Source organism: Macrobrachium nipponense, chromosome 27 (assembly GCF_015104395.2).
Source record: "Macrobrachium nipponense isolate FS-2020 chromosome 27, ASM1510439v2, whole genome shotgun sequence".
In the NCBI taxonomy this organism is placed as follows: Eukaryota; Metazoa; Arthropoda; class Malacostraca; order Decapoda; family Palaemonidae; genus Macrobrachium; species Macrobrachium nipponense.
Window position 1 is genome coordinate 36,669,882 of NC_087216.1, and position 19,897 is coordinate 36,689,778.

At 46.9% G+C, this 19,897-nt stretch overlaps 1 protein-coding gene across 2 annotated transcripts in view; it reads right to left on the reverse strand.

The window, feature by feature from the left end:
• Positions 1 to 19,897, reverse strand: part of LOC135201021 (glycosylphosphatidylinositol anchor attachment 1 protein-like) — a 91,744-nt gene that overhangs the window by 42,379 nt on the left and 29,468 nt on the right. For both annotated transcript variants that reach the window (XM_064229854.1, XM_064229855.1), the window contains exons 2-3: positions 17,002 to 17,149; positions 15,993 to 16,078 (exon numbers count right to left, since the gene is read on the reverse strand). In XM_064229854.1, the coding sequence (XP_064085924.1) occupies positions 15,993 to 16,078; positions 17,002 to 17,149 (234 nt within the window). The remainder of the gene's footprint in view (positions 1 to 15,992; positions 16,079 to 17,001; positions 17,150 to 19,897) is intronic.

Genomic DNA, 19,897 nt, shown 5'->3' on the forward strand with positions numbered 1-19,897 from the left:
ATCCCTTAATAGTTGACACAACCAGATGACATTCTTCTTTGAGGAAAATAAGGAAATCCGCAATTTGGTCACGAGGTACTGGAAGAGGAAATGTTCTCCCTCTTGCACCAACGTCTGAAGACATCCCACTTTGACTGGTATACACGCAAGGTGGAAGGTCTCCTCGCTCTTGCGATTGCTTTACAGCTGCTGCTGAAAAGCCTTTCGCTCTGACCAAACTTTGGACAGTCTGAAACCAGTCAGACTGAGAGCGAGGAGATTTTTTGTGGTACCTGTCGAAGTGGGGTTGTCTGAGTAGATCGCTCCTTAGCGGGAGCGATCTTGGAGGTCCACCAACCATTCCAGTACCTCTGTGACCATTCTTGGGGCCGGCCAAAAAGGGAGCGATTAAGGTCATTCTCGTTGAATCGACTCTACGAACTTCTTGATAGTTAGCCCCAGGATCTTGAAGGGGGAAACGCGTAGACGTCGAGTCCGTTCCAGTCTAGAAGAAGAGCATCTATTGCTTACTGCCTCTGGATCCGATATCGGAGAGCAGTAAGGATCCAGCCTCTTGTTCTTTGACGTGGCAAAGGAGGTCTATGTGTGGCCTGCCCATAACTTCCACAGGCTCTGGCATACATCCAGTGAAGAGTCCACTCTGTGGGAAGGACCTGATCTTTCCTGCTGAGGAGATCTGCTCTTACATTCCTTTCTCCCTGCACGAACCTGGTGAGAAGCTTGATTCCTCTTCTTCTGCCCACAGAAGAAGGTCTCTTGCTGTCTCGTACAGAGGGAGAAGGAATGCGTCCCCCCCTGTTTCCTGATGTATGCCAGAGCTGTAGTGTTGTCCGCGTTGACCTGCACTACCGATCTTCTCTTCTGACTTTGGGCTCGAAAGCCTTCAGAGCCAACCACACAGCCATCAACTCCTTTCTGTTGATGTGCCAGGCTACCTGGTCCCCCACCAGGTACCTGACACTTCGTTGTTCCCCAGAGTTGCACCCCACCCCATGTCCGACGCGTCGGAGAACAACACCAGGTTGGGGGTCTGTGATTGAAGAGACAGTCCCTTCGCAAAAGAGGTTGGGATCTGTCCACCATAAGAGATGTTTCTTGATGTCCTGGGATAACGACAGGGAGAACGTCAAATCCTGAGAACGACGACTCCAATTCCGGATGAAGAAAGAATTGGAGCGGTCTCAGGTGCAACCTTCCTAGGGAAACGAATTGCTCCAGAGAGGAGAGTGTCCCCAGGACTCATCCACTCCCTCACTGTGCAGTGTCCCCCAGCAGACTCATCCACCCTCACTGTGCTTACTTCTTTCCCTAAGAAGGTTTTTGTTACTCTCGAATCCTCGGCTATCCTTTCCTGCAGGGAAAAGCCCGAAAACTCAGAGAGTTCATCTGTATCCCGAGATACACACACTCTTGCTCGGGAATTAGTGATGACTTTCTTGAAATTGACGAGAAGTCCCAAAGCCTTCGTCATTCTAAGGTTACTTGTAAGTCCTTCAAACAACGATCTTCTGAATTGGCCCTTATTAGCCAATCGTCGAGGTACATGGATATCCTCACCCCTTTCAAATGAAGCCATTGAGCCACATTCCTCAAAATCCCCGTGAACACTTGAGGGGCAGTCGAGAGGCCGAAACACAGAGCCCTGAACTGAAAAATTTTTCCCCTTTTCCCCCCCATCATGAATCTGAGAAACTTCCTCGAGGAAGGATGGATCGGTACGTGGAAGTAAGCGTCCTGTAAATCAAGGAAACCATCCAGTCCCCTGGACGAAGTGCTGACCAGCACTGATGAAGGCGGTTTCCATCGTGAACTTCTTCTTTTTTTTCTACGAAGAAGTTCAGGGCGCTTACATCCAACACCGGTCTCCATCCCCTGAGGACTTCGGAACTAGGAAAAGGCGGTTGTAGAAGCCCGATGAATGATGGTCTGTCACTAGTTTTCGATAGCCCACCCCCTTCTCCAGCATCTGATCTACTGCTAGATGGAGAGCTTGAGTTCATGAAGTGGGTCTCTGTACCTGGCCGTCAGTTCCCTTGGGATGGTCGTCAAGGGAAGGTCTTTCGACGAAAGGGATGAGGTAACCTCCTCTCAAAATAGAAATGGTCCAAGGATCCGCCCCTTTTGGGCCCAGACTTCTGCAAACTCTAAGAGTCTGGGGCGCCCACCGTTGTTTGAAGGACTTGCAAGTTGATTTGGGGGCTTTAACAGACTTGGCGAAAGTCTTACCCCTTCTTGAAGGTCTACGACCTCTAAACGTAGAGGTTCTTATGACGATGCCCCTCGAAAGGTTTCTTCCGAACCACTTGCTTTTTCCTTCTTAGCTTTGGTAGGGAACGGAAGGGCGATGGTTTTCTTGCCGACTGTGCCAAAAGGTCCAATGGGTGGGCTTTGGCCGAAAGTGACCTCGAAATGTTCCTGCACTCGATGTTTCGGGAACAACTGAGTAGCAGAGGAGCAAACAGCAAAGAAAGACCTCTGAGGCATGGGAGACCGACTTCGTTAAGAAGGAACAATAAACCGATCTCTTCTTCACGATCCCGTCCCGGCCCATAAAGGGAGGCGATTTCACTCGCTCCAAGTCTCTTACTGACTTGTCCATACAAGACAAAACACACATAAGATCATCTGGTGAAATTGACTCTGGCACTTCAATTTCTTGGCTAGGAAATCCCAACGACCAATCAAGAAGTTAAATACTTCTAGCACTCTAAACATACCTTTGAGCAAATGATCCAATTCATTCATTGCCCAAGTCGTCTTAGTCAGAGTTAAGGGCAGTTCTCCTTGTCGAATCTACCAGCGCCGAAAAAAATCCGAATCAGCCGAAGACGGTAGACCCAATCCTAAGGGCTCTCCTGTTTCGTACCCAGAAACCAGCGCGTCCTGATAACTTCGAAGGAGAAAGCGAACATCGTTTTCCCGCTTCTTCTTTATTGGAAGCCAATCCAGGAACCAAAACTGCCTCAGTGCCTTCTTCATAGAAAGAGTTGGCTTCATCCTCACACAAGAAGAACTCTTCGCTGTCTTCGCCGTTGAAAAAAGTGAGTGATGGAGAAGGAGGAGCCGTAGGCGTAAGGGAATCCCCAAAAACTTGTAAAAGTAGCTCTGTAAGCTTCTTGTAAGAAGAGACAGCAGCAGAAGTGTTCGGTTTTCCTCATCCGAACCAATTCCAGGACGTCTTGTCGAGGCGAGCGCGGAAGATCCTTAGGTGACGAAGGGATCCTAGCAGAGTTGAGCGAGAGGTTGGAGAAACGCCCTCTCTTAGAAGAGTTCACATCCACTGGAGAACGATGAGAAGATCTGGGAAAGTCTACGATGAGACTCCCTCTTCGAGGTATACGGAATCTCAGCCGAAGGAGAGTAGGGCTCCTACTCCGAGAAATCCTCGAAACATCCGCAGGCGCTTACGAGGAGGCGAGCGCCTACTATACTCTATGCACCTATCCTGAGGCGAGCGGCTGCCAGGAGAAGAGCCGGATCGAGAGCAGAGCGCTTGCGCGGCTCTCCATACCTGTCAGTTGCGTACGATCAACGGAAGTTCGACTGGAAGGCGAAATGCGCCTACTAGGAGAAGGCTGCTTGCGAGACTCTTGACGTCTAACAAGAGGGTAACATTCAGGAGAAGGGCGCTTCAACACTAACGAGCGCCTACTTGGAGAAGGGCGCTTTTTTTTGTTCCGGGATTCCTGGTGCCTACCAAAGACAAACGGTCACCGGAGAAGTGCGCCTAGAAGCGGGAGAGCGCCTACACGGAGAAGGGCGCTTGAAAGACTCTTGTTGTCTGCCCTTAGGAGAATAATCAGGAGTATGACGCTTAAAGAGACGAGCGCCTACTAGGAGGAGCTATGTGCAAGCAGGCTCTTGGCGCCTACCTTGTGGGGAGGCTAACAGAAGGCCGTCTATCATGCACATGACTCCTACCAGACTCTAGATGCCTGTCAGGAGAGAAGTCACGATCCGATACTCGAGGAGAGTGACATCTGGAAGAAGAACGCCTACTTGTATAAGGGCGCCTTCTAAAATCTTGAGGCTGCTGAGGAGAAGTCTCACGCGAGGGAGTTGAAGAAATCGCGTGATGAGCAGGTGTAGTGCGCTTACCGGAAGCGGGAATCCAATCTGGAGAAAAAACTTCTTTCTCCATAGAGCGTCCTACCGATGTTTGGCGCCTTGAAATTGAAAGAGAGCCAGGCGAGCGAGGGCGCTCACAGCGAGCGAGGGCGCTCCCGCGAGCGAGGGCGCTCACGCGAGCCCCCGCCCCCACATTCATACGAAACCTCCACATATGAATGGAGAACGATCCTCTGAAGAGCGGCGCCTAGATCTCTTGATCGGAAGAGAAACGTCCTTCTTCCTACGTGATCTAACTGCTAGAGAGTCTGCTAGCGCCGTGATCTGAGCTTGAAAGTCAAGTCGAGTACTCTCGTAGGAGAATCTTCTATTTCTTCCTCGGAAGCAGGCGCCGAGCGCGGAGCGCGAGAAGAGAACGATCATAGGATTTCTTGGGTTTCTTCGCCTCCACCGACGATTCTTCCGGGAAAAAACCTCCGGACTAGAAGCCAAAGGACTGCATGGAGCCTTCCAAGCCCTCTTCAACGGGCGCGACGCATCCGGGAGTTCCAACCTCTCTTCGGAGAGGGAGAACGACGAAGAGGAGAAGCATTGGGCGTAGGAGGCTCCTTCTTGTAGCGATCCGAGGCAGCCTGGGAGCGTACTTCAGGATCTGCCGAGGGGACGCCTGCCACCGGTGGGGGCTCTCCCTAGCCCTCCTGCGGCTTTCGACTTTCCTACTCCACTGGAACTGGGAGTCTGGAAGAGGTCTAGGCCTAGAGGCACTAAGGAGCCGGTCAGACGCACCCTCCACAACACTGGGACACTGCACTGATCACTAACACTCTCCTTACCTTCCAACTGACGAATCTTCTGATCCACAGAACGATTCTTGGCTTTCAGAGCTGCCGCCTCCGAAGGCGAATCTTCGGCTTCGGTGCGGGGAGCCGGGGCTGCAACTTGGAAGAAGGTTCTAATTTCTACGTTAGTACTATTAGGATCCACATCCAACTCACTCATTCTAGATCTGCTAGAACTTCTAGAGGAAGCCTTACGCACAATCTATCAACGTTCCAACTTCCTAACATAAGAAGAGAGAGCCTTATATTCTTCTTCATATTCAATCCCTTACATTCACTACAAGGGTTAGCAAAAGCCCTTACATTCATTCCCCCTGCATTTCATGCAAACCCGTGTGTCTCCACCGACCCCCAGCTTTCGGCACCTCACAATTACATCCTTCATTCACGCAAACCCAAACCCTTCAAAACCGAAGTTTTAACTACCGGATTCTAGATCAGACCATCATTCAGAAAAACAAACTCAAACTCAAAATCAAACCGGTCCACCAATCAGCGTATGCCAAGCCAACAAAGCGAATACGTCACCAAAAGAAGTTCCAAATTAACTCCAGGCAAGCGAGAATCGAAAAACTATCGAGCAGGACGACAACAGTTGTTATCGTCGCCGCGACAGAGAAAAATCTTGACAAGCTTACGGGAGTGGTTCGTACATCCGCCACCCAGCGGCGGGTTAAGGTAGACCACCTAACCTACCTGTCGCGTGTGCCGCGAGATTGAAATTCTGTCGGGAAACGTCGGAGACTATAGCTATGTATTATATCTGTCAGGGAAGTTCATGTACAAAACTGTTACCTATGAGAAATTATGTATACCATCACAAGAAATCAAGATCTATTTAGAGCATGTTGCAGGAATTATGTCTGACCAAAAAGGTGGTGTACACCATGTATGGGCAAAGTTTGGTCACATTATAGATAAAATGCTATACCAGATCCAGAACCCAAGAAGTAGAATGAAATATTGGTGACTATTTTAGCAAGGTATGTCCCTAGAAAGGTCATCAAATTCAGGACAAATGACCAGCATGACAAATTTGATGATAAAAGTAGATGACCTTACCATGGGAAATAGACCAATTTCAACACAGAGACAACATCATTCACATGAAAATTACACGTTTTTGTTGAGTTTTGCCATGCTACAAATAGAACTTACCATATAGCTCAGAGAAATTACAATACAGTCGACCCCCAGTATTCGCGGGGGTTGCGTATGACAACCTCCCCACAAATAGCTAAAAATGTTATTGTTATAATACAATTAAGTTTGTTCATACTTACCTGGCAGATATATATATAGCTGTATTCTCTGAAGTCCGACAGAATTTCAAACTCCGGGCACACACGCAGTGGGCGGCCAGGTGGTAGTACCCATTCCCGCCGCTGGGAGGCGGATATCAGGAACCCATTCCCATTTTCTATTCATATTTTTATCGTGCCACTGTCTCCTGAGGGTAGGTGGGTGGGCACTTAAATTATTATATATCTGCCAGGTAAGTATGAACAAACTTAAATTGTATTATAACAATAACATTTTGTTCATGAAACTTACCTGACAGATATATATATAGCTTGAATCCCACCTTCGGATGGTGGGAAGAGACAGAATAGGATTTGTAGAAACTTAAAATTAAGTAGATGATATACACCTTGGTTCCTCACCTGTTAGCAAAGTAGACTCTGTGATTACTGTCACTTCAGCCTGCTTGTGCTTAATCAGAGTTGCCAGCCAGGTGGAGACCTGTAGTGCTGGTGCGCTCTGGATGCTCTGTCAACGGGGACGTGACCTCAATGTGACAAGAGCATAGAGCCATACAAATGAGGGCAACAAAGCAACTGACCACCACCTGATCAACTATCCAAGACCCCCTGAACACTAAGCTAAGAGATGGGAGGTCTTCACCAAAACAAAGCCTCACCACAAAAAACCAAAAACACAACAACTAACCTAACCTAAACCTAACTAGGGATAGGGAGAGAGCTACCTTCAGCCCCCAAAACTGTGTCTGCAGAAACGTATGGCCCAAGAGAACAACAGTCCCTCGTATATCGTTCTCACATCTCTCAAGTAGTGTGAGGCGAATACTGAATTGCTCCTCCAAAAGGTGGCGTCAAGGATGTCCTTGATCGACATGTTCCTTTGGAAGGCAAGCGAGGTTGCGACAGCTCTGACCTCATGAGCTTTCACTCGCAAGAGGCTCAAATCGATCTGTTGGTAAGACGAATGATCCCTTCTTTTAAATGACGTCCCTCAGAAAGAACGCCAAGGCATTCTTGGATAATGGTATATCGGCGTTAAAAAACCGCCAACACCAGAGGATTATCTGAGGGACCTCGTACTTCCTTAGTCTTGTGGACATAAAACTTTAGAGCCTGACAGGGCACAGGACTCTCTCAGGTTCTTGGCCCACAAGGCTTGTCATACCCTTGATTTCAAAGCTTCTTGGCCAAGGGGTCGACGCGGGTTTTCATTCTTTGCTAAGAAGTGGGACTCAAAGAGCAGACCGCATTGTCACCTTTGAAGCCCACTCGCTTACAAATGGCTTGAATTTCGCTACTCTCTTCGCCGTCGCCAAAGGGGAAGCAGTTAGGAAAGGAGGCCTTCTTCGTCAAGTTCCTAAGAGACGCTTCATGGAGAGGTTCGCAAAGGACTCGACATTAACAGTCTAAGGACTAAATCCAAGTTCCAAGAAGGAGGCCTCGCCTGAGGTTATCTTGGATGTCTCAAATGATCTCAGGAGATCGTGAAGATCTCTGTTGTTCAGACAGGTCTAGTCCTCTGTGTCGGAAGACTGCTGACAGCATACTCTTATATCCCTTGATGGTCGGGACAGCCAGCTTCTGCACATTTCTTAAAAATAGCAGGAAATCGGCAATCTGGCTCACAGAGGTAGTGGAAAGAGGAAATTCCCTCCTTTCTACACCATGCCCTGAAGGAAGCCCACTTCGACTGGTAAACAGCTCTCGAGGAAGTTCTCCTAGCATTGGCGATCGCCTTTGCAGCTGCTTTAGAAAAACCTCTCGCTCTGGCCAACTTTTCGATAGTCTGAACGCAGTCAGACCCAGAGCGGAGAGGTTTCGGTGATATCTTGCGAAGTGGGGCTGTCTGAGTAGATCTTTCCTCCAGGGGCAACGTCCTCGGAAAGTCTATGATGAAGGACATTACCTCCGTGAACCATTCCTTCGCTGGCCACATCGGGCGATCAGGGTCAACCTCGTCCCCTCCGATGCCGCGAACTTCCTTACTACTTCCCCCATGATCTTGAATGGCGGGAAGGCATACAAGTCCAGGTTCATCCAGTCCCAGAGCAGAGCGTCTATAGCGACTGCTCCCGGATCCAGCACAGGGGAGCAATAAAGAGGCAACCTCTTTGTTTCTCGACGTCGCAAATAGTCGACTACGGACACCCCCACAGTCTCCAGAGCTCTCGACAGACGTCCTGGTGCAACGTCCATTCCGTCGGCAGGATCTGATCCTGTCGGCTGAGAAGGTCTGCTCTGACGTTCTGGACTCCTGCGATAAATCTCGTCAGGATCCTTATCCGTCTCGCATCTGCCCACAGCAGAATCTCCTCGCTAAATAAAAAAGAAAAAAAAGGGAGGCGGGAGTGTGTACCTCCCTGTTCTTTAGGTACGCAAGGGCTGTGGTGTTGTCCGAGTTGACTTGGACTACTTTCTCTGCAACCTTTTGTTGGAAGAACTGTAGCGCCAGAAAAAACCGCCGCTAGTTCCTTCACATTGATGTGCCAGGACACTCCTGTTCCCCCCTCCAGGTGCCTGACACTTCCTCCCCTCCCAGTGTTGCTCCCCATCCCGACACCGAGGCGTCGGAAAAACAACACTAGGTCTGGGCCTCAGAAGCTTTAGGGACAACCCCTCTCGAAACTTCCGAGGATCTAACCACCATCTTAGATGGTTCTTCACCGATTTGGTGATGAAAAAGGGTCGCATTCAGATCCTCTCTGACTCTCCATTCGTCTGCTAAGAAAAACTGGAGAGGTCTGAGGTGTAGTCTCTTCCCAGGGAAACAAACTTTTCCAGCGAGGAAATGGTCCCCAGCAGACTCATCCACTCCCTCGCCGAGCAAGCTTCCTTCCCCCAGGAAGGCCGAAACTCTCTCTAAAGCCTTGCCGCTGTCGTTCCTGGGACGGAAACGCTCGAAAAGCCACTGAATCCATCTGAATCCCCAGATACACGATTGACTGTGTTGGGGTCAGATGCGACTTTTCGAGGTTGACCAGAAGTCCCAGGGACTTCGCCAAGGCCAACGTGAATGAAGGTCCTTCAGACACCTTTCTTCTGACGATGCTCTGATCAGCCAATCGTCCAGATACAGGGACTCTTATTCCTGCAGAATGTAACCATCTCGCTACGTTTTTCATGAGCATGGTAATACCATCGGAGCCGTGCTTAAACCGAAACAAAGAGCTCGGAATTGCCAAACTTTGTCCCTTAGCATAAACCTCAGAAACTTTCTTGAAAGAGGGTGGATAGGCACGTGAAAGTATGCGTCCTGTAGGTCCAAGGACACCATCCAGTCGCCCGGTCTTAAGGCTCCTAGAACCGACTGATGTGTTTCCATCTTGAATTTTTTCTTTTCTACGAAAAGATTCAGGCTGCTTACGTCCAAGACTGACGACCACCCCCCCGACGACTGCATGCTTTGTACCAGGAAAAGTCTGTTGTAATATCCTGTGACCCCAGGTCTAATAAGACCTGCTCCACCGCTCTTTTTCTTGATCATTTGATCTAAAAGATCTAAAAGAACCTGATGTTTCTCCCCTTGATACGACGGGGAAAGATCTCTGGGAGTCGTAGAAAGAGGAGGAGGGTCCACAAAGGGGATCTTGTACCCTTGTTCCACTATCTTGAGGGACCACGCATCTGTATCTCTCTCTCTCCACGCCCCCGCAAAGAACTTTAGCCTGGCTCCGACGGCATCTGAAGGACTCTCTTCTCACTTAGAGGATTTAGGTTTGAAGGAACCTCTTCCTCTTTGCAAGTCCTCTCCCTCGAGGAGCAGCTCTCGAGGGAGGAGCACTACGAAAGGGTTTTAACCTTCCTAGGAGGTCGTCCAAACGACGACGTGGTAGGACTGCGGGACGTCTTGAAAGACTGGGCCAAGAGGTCCTGGGTAGCCTTCTCTTGTAGGCTCACTGCCAGGTCCTTTACCATAGCCTGGGGGAAGAGATGGCTCGAAAGAGGTGCAAAGAGAAGCTCCGCTTTCTGCGATGCAGAAACAGACCTCGCTGTAAAATTGCAGAAAAGCGCTCTCTTCTTGAGGAAAGCCCGTGCCGAAATGAGACACTAACTCTTCCGAACCATCCCTGACGGCCTTGTCCATGCAAGACAACACATTGGACAGCTCCCCCAGACTCAAAGAATCAGGACTCCTAGATTGAAGATCCAGGACTCCTAGGCACCAGTCTAGGAAGTTTAAAGACTTCCAGAGTCCTTAACAGACCTTTCATGTGATGGTCAATCTCCGTTGGTGTCCATGAATCTTAGCGGTCGATAAAAGAGATCTCTTCTGGGCGTCGACCAGACTAGCAAAGTCCCCTTGCGAAGACGACGGATCTTAACTCCTACTTCACCTTTGGTCTCATACCAATGCCGCCTCTCCCCACTGAGTCTTGAAGGCGGAAGGGCGAAAGTCGACTTGCCCTGATCCTTTCCGACGTTCCATCCAATCCTGCAACTTCTTGAACGCTCTCTTAGTGGACAAGGAAGTCTTCATCTCCACCACCTCCGGAGCCTTGCACGACTTCGAAGACGAAAACTGAGAGGGTGGAGACTTGGAGCTGCAGGCTGGAACTTCTCACCAAACGAAGAACGTAAAAGACGAACCAGCACCTTGTAGTCGGAAACCGACGAAACTGACGGCTGTTCTTCCTCAACTGAGTCCGCCGGACTACTAAGCTCTCCTTCCTCCCGAAGAGGCAAAGGAGATTGAACCTCTGGGGAGGGCGTGCGCCCAACGGGTCTAACCTTCAACAAAGGCTTTCGAGGATGACTAAAATCAGCCTCTTCAAGCGACCGACCTTCTGTCGATCCTTAGAGCTCGAACCAACCACAAGAGCGTCCTGACCGCGCTGCGCGTCAAGAGAGGCTACTCTTAGTCGCTCTCGAGGAGCGTCCTTACGTCTTACGCTAAAGCGTCCAGCTTTCGCTTTCAAGCGTCCTTCTGGGCGCTCTCGAAAGCCTTCTCAACAGGCAAAGCGTCAAGCAAAACACATCCGACCAAGCGTCTCAAAAGCGACCTGCCGAGCGTCCTCGAAAAAGAAAGAAAGGCGTCCTGACGTGCGGGCGGAGACAGAGACGAACGAGGAGACGGAGAGGAGACTGCCTCGTCCTCTTGACAGGCAGTCTAGCGTCCTTCCTTCGTTTAGGCTCAACTGCTGCTGGGCGAGTCTTCTGAGCCATTAAGGCCGACAATTGGTCTTGAAGCGACACAAGAATACTCTTCGTTGGTGAAGAACCGAGAGGATGTGAAGGGCTGCGCCTGCGAGAAGACGAGGGGCGGGGGGACGCCTCCTTCCTCTCACAGGTACAGCAACCTGCCTCTCCGAGGCGCGAGAGAAGCGCTTCTCAGCGTCGTCCTCGGACGACGTCCTACCTCTCTTCTGTGGAGGAAACGCGTCATACGACGCAGGCGAAGACCAGCAACGATAGCGGAGAGAGGGGACGTAAAGCGTCCTCCCTAGGAAAAGTCCTTTTCAAAGGACGCGAGTCTCTCCGAGCGCTCCACCCCTTGCGCGGGGAGGGCGCCTCGGAGGACGAAAAAGTCCTTAAGGATGCGAGCCTGTGCACGCTCCTTGGCAGCCTGGGAAGTAGCAACAGGTCCTGCCGAAGAGACGCCAGATCGGTGGGGAGCCCCCGTAACCCTCTTGCGGCTTTCGACATGCCCACCTCCCTGAGTTCTGGGAGTCCGACAGAGGGTCTAGACCTAGAGGCATTATGGGGCCGATTCTGACGCCCCCTCCACAACACTAGGGGCACGATCACACACTTTACTCGAGCCGTTTTCAAGGGCCAACACTTTGGACTCTAGAGTGCGTAAAGACTCTAGAATCAGAGAAAGGGCATTACCTTCTCCAGACACAGAACTAGGGCCCTCAGGCAACAACACAGGATTAGGTGAAGCAAATTCTACTGGTGTTAAAATAGGAGAAATGTTACTTCCCTTACCTTTCGTAGAACCGCTCTTGGAGGAAGACCTCCTGATCCTATCGCGCTCCAACTTACGCCGATAGGATTCATACACCTTCCATTCATCCTCAGTCAAACTTTTGCATTCAATGCAACGATCAACCAGCAAACAAACATGCCCCCTACACCCCATACATACTGTGTGGGGGTCTACCGATGATTTCGGTAGCCTCACCTTGCAATCACTTCTCACACACACTCTGAAGCTCACTGAACTTGATCCCGACATCACGTTCATAGAAAAGCCAATCCAAAATCCAAAAACAGTCCACTATCGCGTATGCCAAACCAACAATCCAGAGTCAAAACCAAAAGTCAATCCAGATACTTATAACGAGTCAAATCCAAAAATCCTGGGCGGAGGTCTGTAAACAGGTGTTTACCGACCGGCGACAGAAAAAAAATATGAATAGAAAATGGGAATGGTTCCTGATATCCGCCTCCCAGCGGCGGGAATGGGTACTACCACCTGGCCGCCCACTGCGTGTGCCGCGAGTTTTGAAATTCTGTCGGACTTCAGAGAATACAGCTATATATATATCTGTCAGGTAAGTTTCATGAACAAACCCACAATTACTTCACAGTATTTTATTAGTTTTATCATAAAGTCACAAAAATTATAAGAAAATACAGTAATTAGCGAATACAGTAGAACCTCGGTTTTTGTATGTATGTAATCCGTTCCAGAATCTCATGAAGTCCAAAACGTATGAAATTGGAAATCTGAAACAATCATTCCCATAAGGAATAATGTAAATCCCATTAATTGATTCCAGACACCCTGAAATATTAAAAAAATATATAAATTGCGGATTTTATGGTGCTTGTCTAGACCATAAAATCCGCAATTTATGACATCATAACACTGAGTTTATGGTGTCATAACATACCTAACAGGGGCACCATAAATTGCTGAGTTTCGGTTAGTGGCTGCCTGTAAACAGTTTTACATACAGAAAACAATGAGAAATAAATATAAATGACTATGAAATGGATAAATAAACATTTAACATCACTCTTACCTTTATGGAAGACTCTTGTTAGTGTCCTCCATTCATTTATATTTATTTCTCATTATTTTCTGAATGTAAAACTGCATTAACAGGCAGCCCCTGGTTATCGGTTGGGGTTCCGTTCTCGCTGGGGTGCTGATATGCGAAAACCGCCATTAACCAAAACTCGGCAATTTATGGCGCCCCTGTTAGGTATGTTATGAAGCCATGAACTCGGTGCATTATGACGCCATAAATCGCCGATTTTATGGCGCTAGACAAGCACCTTAAGAACAGATTGTCATTAATATTTTTAGGTGTCCGAAATCAATTAATGGGATTTACATTATTCCTTATGAGAATTATTGTTTCAGATTTCGTACATTTCAGACTTCGTGAGACGTTCTGGAACAGATTATGTAGATGGACTTGGTCGCAGTCAGAAGGGAAGACTTGGGGTATTTCATTGACTGGGCCAACAATCTCATGGGTGGTCTAATTCTGTAAAAAAGGAAAGCACCTCTCTCTCTCTCTCTCTCTGTATCCTAGGGGAAAAGGTGAGACTTGTCCAGGGGTGAGAACATGACCGCTGACATCTGCAATAAGATCACCCCTTTAGTGGCAAAGGAACACCACTGCTCTCGTTTCTTTAGAATGTCCATCACAAAAAAAGAGAGGCAATCTCGTCTGATCCATCTCTAGTAGATTTATCCACGCATGACAGGACACCAAGCCAGTCCGAAGCAATGTCCTCTGCCAGGTTAGGGCAGTCCTCCCATCTTCTTGGCCAATGCATCAATCATCCAATCTAAAAAGCTAAGAATCCCAGAGACTTTGTAGATATTCTTCACCATGTGGTCCAGCACAGGAGAAGAGAAGAAAACCTTGGGCAAAGCAAGGACTGACCTTTGAGTTGCATCGATGAGGCCAGAGAAGTACCCCTGGGAGGAGGCAGAAACTCTCAGGGAGGGCCCTTCTACGGTGATGTAGAAATGATATTGCTTCTGGATCAACTTCGAGGAAGGAAAGGCAAATGTGGCTTTCCCCAGGTCTCTCTTGTGTGCTAGCTATTCTTCTACATCCCATAAGGATCTCTTAGCCGCAGAAGAGAGAACTAACTTCGGCAAACAAGGGCCTCTTCTGCATAAGGAAGGTAGAAGCAGGAGAACCTGGTGCTGGGGCAAAAAATTCAGGAAAGTTTTCCAACAGGTATTTCATAAGGCCTGAATCAGCTAATGCAGGCGAAGAGTCTGGTTCTTCCTCCTCATCGTCTGATGAGACGGGAAAGATGCTGATCCCACTTCTGACCTCAGGAGTTTTGCCATCCAAAAAACTCATCAAACTCTCCGAATGTCATTGAAGAGGAGCTAAGGCTGGTTCCCCTTGAAGTGGTGGCAACAGCTGTGTCGGCAAAGTCACTGGACGTTTGACAGGAGTCGAGGTGGAAGTCGAAGGAGGAACAGCAGAGTCAAAGTAAGGAGTCGAAGTTGTATGCGACAACTGGCCTGGCGCCAAGTGCCTGGATGACACCAGCACCTGTCACCTATCGGGAGAGACGGAATAGTCCTGAGTTGAATGACGACTGCGAGACGGAGGCGAAGTAGCATGGCTACAAGACGGGGGAGGACTCCGTTCCGCCTCTCTGGATCTCTTAACAGGCAGAGACAAGGCATCCCCTCCGGTCAAATGCCTCTTCAAGGGTTGAAAAGACAAAGACATACACCATTGCAGTCACTCAAATCAGTTGACAACTGAGTCCAAAACAAAATGCCTTTCCAGTGGTGTTCAGTTGAATCCTGCTGAAGCACTACAGGTCCAACAGAGGGAGCGACTGCCTGTGGGCAAACCCCTCCAGTCTCCCATGGACCCTGTTATGTCTTCTCCCCAAGGCAGGGGAGTGGGACAGTGACCTTCATCTAAGAGGCTTAGAGGGACATACAGCCACCCCCTAAGAATTCACTGCACTAACACTTTGCACTTCACTAACAGTCACAGATTTCTCCTTAGTAAATGATTTCACTGAGAGGCCAAACTTCATTACTGTGTTTGCAAGAAAGTCAAACTTTCTCTCGAACCTTGATCTCAGCCTGGCAATGGTGCTGGAAAAGGTGTCACAGGAAGCTGGTAAAGGAGCTGAGGGTACAGGAGTAGGAGGGCTTAAGATTGGAGACATGACATGAAGAGGAGAAGAAGGAACAGTATTTGATGCTGCTGCAGGCAAGGGAGAAGAAGAGGCTAAGCTAGCTTTATTCTCAGCACTAAGAGCTGCCATTCTCTTCCTATCTTTAATCACCTTATCTAAGCGAGAAGTAAATTCTTTCCATTACTGTTTGCTCCATCCTTTACCTCCAGAACAAGTGTTCTCCTTGCTAAACTCCAGCCCTCTACATTTAGTGCATTTAGAATGCAATTACATAAAGGTTTAACTAAACCTTGCTCTATACCCACAGGCGCAGAACCTAACTCCCAAAGGGCTAGAATCGGACATAGTAGCAGAACAAAAACCACAAAAGAGCTAATAAAGCTAAACAAAACTAAGCTACCTAATAGCAAAATCCAAAACACATGAAGTGAGCACCTCACCAAATACTTGGAGATCGATACAACCATCCAGCCAGATGAAGAGAATGCAGTCTGCACAAACCACTGATGTTACTCAAGAGTGCCAGAAAACGAATTGATAACAACTGGTCAGTCATACCTGCTACTCCCGAAAGTGGGCGGATCCCTTGTCACCTGCACTAGCGATGGCAGCGCCACCCCGAAGTTTAAATTTTGTTCTGCAGCATAGGGAACCTACAGCTATGTAATTGTTTGGTAAGACACTGAAATAAAGAGATGAAAATATAAAAATAGCCTTACTGTATATCATACTTCCATACCTCTAAATATTGCAATACTTGGGAGTCTCCCTCAAAGTCTCCTTGCACCAGACCTGGTAACAGTGCATTCTCAGAAAAATAAGTGCCTGCAAATTAAGTAACATTGTTATTAACTTCATACCAGTGACATCAAAAGTTATTAAACGTATTTGAAAAATTTCCAACCAGATCAAATCAAATTACCTGGACAAAACATATATAAATGAACCACATTAAAAATTTTTGTTGCCAGTCAATAAGGGCTGAGTATGAAGGTAAAGTGATATACATCAACAATTATTATGATTAGCATTTAACTTCATTTTTTATGAAGTATATATAGTACTACTGGTAATCCTTTCTTTATTGCAGAAAGACAGTTTATTTTCAACATCAGTGTCACAGCTCCTCCATTCACCTTTGCCAAAGTCTTGTAGTCTCTTTCAAACCTATTAATCTGAAACTCCAATGAATTGGGGGTGATAAAATAATGTTAATTCTGAGAAGCATTTAAACCTAGTTACTAAGTAATGCTGTAACAATATGGTTCCTTTTCCTAAACTTTTGAAACAATTTTTAATACAGACAAGGAAAAAACACCTTACAGTTTGATTTTTCATTTCTCATTGCCCTATGCTTTTTAAATTTGCCACAAACAGATATAGTATCTTATGAATTGGCTTGATTTGACTTGTACTGGAATGCAGTAACAAAAATAAAAAAGTACCATAAATCTAAATTAACTAGAGTGGTTACAAAGAAATAATGTATAAAAAAAATTATTGAAAAAATAAACCAAACAAAGTCATCTTAAAACCAACATGTAGGTTTTAAAAACACAATCTATAAGTCTAAAACTATATTCTTCAAATGATATTCTGCAATTTTATCTGAAGAATTTAGATTTAGACTAATAGATTGTGTTTCTAAAAATAAACAATAGTACACAGCAGTAACAACAAAATAAAAGCAACAATGAGTTTCAAGAGAGGTATAAAGCTCATTGTAATCTTATCAATTTGAAGCTTACCATGATTGAGGGAATTGTGAGCAAGAGCTAAAAACCAGCCAATCCCTAAGACATACAGCATAACACATAGAGGACGGTGATACTTTTCCAGCAACGCTGGCAAACGACTTCTTTCTACGCCAGGGTCAGTTAACAGTCCCATATCTATCTGCAATAGTACATCACACTGTCAGTTCTACAGATATCTCATAATCACTATACAGTACTATATACAAAAAGCTCGACATAATGAATTACCCCGAACCACATTAGATATGACATTTGAGTACAGTATAATAAAGTATTTCAGAAATTTCAAAGACAATCAAAAGAAAAATGTTTCTTCCATCAAACTGTCAACACAAAAACTTAGCAAATTATTTACTGCATGAACAGAGGAAGACCCATACTCAGGGCAAAGTTCCAAGCCACAGATGAATGACCAGCACAACTCCCTATGATTCTTCTTCTTTCCCACCACTATCCCTACATTAAGGGTCAGTTGCCTGATGTACCTTCTCTACTGCCTTCTATCAAAGGCACCATACTCCACCAAACCTCTTCTCTCCATATCTTCCTTCACTTTATCTCACCATCAATTCGCTGTCTCCCTCTCGATCTTTTTTCTTTAACAGGTTCCTCCCAAGCCCTCTTCACTCCCTCTTCATCATCCATCCTAAATGCATGCCCATGCCAACTCAATCGTGTTTCTCTTATCACCTCTGTAATCTTTACTAATTGGTGATGGCCAAACACAGAGCTGCATGGTTAAGTCCAGATAAGCCATACCTGTACTAGAGCTTGTACAGTCATAAACCTATGAATGAACATGCATCAAGTGAGCAGGCAGTGCTGGCTCAAGCAAGAGTGTTTATAGCAAAACATGTTTATAAGAACTGGGAGCAATCCCCATCTCCAAGACAAAGCAAGCTGGTAGAGGGTACTGAGAATTCTCAATGAGGCCTATGCCATCTCAGCCAGCCAGTCATCTGTGGGTGTTCATGAGCCAAGTTCCCAAAGATTTAGGAGAGTGCTCACTCAAAGTCCTATGGGACTTCTTGTAAGAGGCTTCTTGGACTTCACCTTCTTCCTCCTGCAAAAGGAAAAAGGAGAGGAGGAGGTGAAAGTCAAAAGATAGCATTTGCAATTCTCCCCCACCCCTCCAGCTTTGCTCTCCTCAAATGCATGAAGACTGGTCGAGGCAGGAACATCATTGCTACTCCAGCTCATGAAGGAGCAGGAGACGCACCACCACCACCACAGGAGGGCCAAAACCTTGGTGATCAAAGAAGCAGCAGCAATAGGAGAAGCCTCCTTCTTAGTAAGAGTTAAGTGGTGGTCAGGAAATGTTACAAAAGAGGGAATTCATGACAGGTTTAACAAGGCTACATTTCCTGCAGGTTATTGACCAACAATGACTGCACACATGGAAAAGCACAAGTCACTAGGAGTTAGCATAAGTAAGCAGAGTACAAAGGTCGAGGTCCCATGAAAGAAGAGCTCAGCCCTGGTGCTTAACTCACCATCCAAGAGAAGTGTGTGGTAGATACTCTCATTTCCAGAAGTACATAGCCCCAGACCCTAGAGAAGCAGACACAATGAAGGTAAAAGAAGAGGAATGACAGGGACAGAAAGAAAGGAACTAGGAGGGTTTGGCACAGTCACTAGGGAAGTATTCCCAGACCAAGGAGAAGTTGTATGCCAAGGAGGTTCAAGAGGATTAGCAGGGGTGGGAAAAAAAAAGAACTAGAAGGGTTTGGCAGTCACTAGTATAGTCATTCCCATGGAGACTGGTAAATGCTTCCCATCCTTCTCCTTCCTCCTACTAGTCTTCTCCCACTGAGAGGGATACTAGTATCTGATACACTCCTTACAGGGGAGGGGTGAGCCATACTTCATCCTTAAAATAACCACAATACTTAAGTTGACTAGTACCCAAGGGAGCATGAAGCACTCAAACAAATGCTCTCACCCCTGACAACACCTTTGCACTTATTTTTCTCTATAACAAAAAAGACAAACATGACATTTTCATGATAAAATTAAGTTTCACATATACTTACCAAGTAATTACGTATATAGCTGAATCCCACATTGAATGAAAGTGGGATACATTAAGGCAATGTAATCACTTTGAAATAAAAAAAAATTTGCTAGTATACTGAATGCAATGCTTGTTGTTTCCTTGCCTGGTAAGAGAGCTACTGCAGGTGAATAATGCCTCTGGTTGGTACTCATCTTAACCTGTAGTGGTGTGGCGGTTGAGCCATGGGTTGCCTCTACCAAAGTGGGAGCTTTGCAACGGAGGATACACCTGATAGCTAGCAAAGCATTCAAAAGATGTCCTTGCCCTGGAAGCAGTACCAGATTACAAAACAGAACACCCCCAACCTATCCACTAAGACTGGTGGACACTCCAGGTACACTGTAACCCCCAAAAGGCTCCCCAAAAACTCAAAAACCTACACCAAACAAAAAGATAGTAGGAGGAAAAGTGTTTCGTATAATTCCTCACGCAATACCATGCCAGCCACCAATAACGGCCACAAGGTACTGTAATCATCAATCACTGTTTCCACTTCCTTCAAATAGTGAGACAAAAATAGACCGGCACTTCAAGTAAGATGACTGATAATGGAAGACAGGGACATAGTACTGTGCCTGAAAGCCAAAGAGTTTGACACTGCTCTAATATCATGAGCTTTCACTTTAAAATTTGGCAAGATATCCTCCTGGATCTGTGAATGTGCCTCTGGAATCAAGTACCTCAAGAGAACAAGGCGTTCTTAGACAGAGGACGAGAAGGGTTTTTAACTGAACACCAGAAGTTACTGGATCTTTTCTGTCCTCCTCAGATTGTAGTACCTAAGAGCTCTGACTGGACAAAGTTGCCTCTCTTCTTCCTCATTATCGAGAA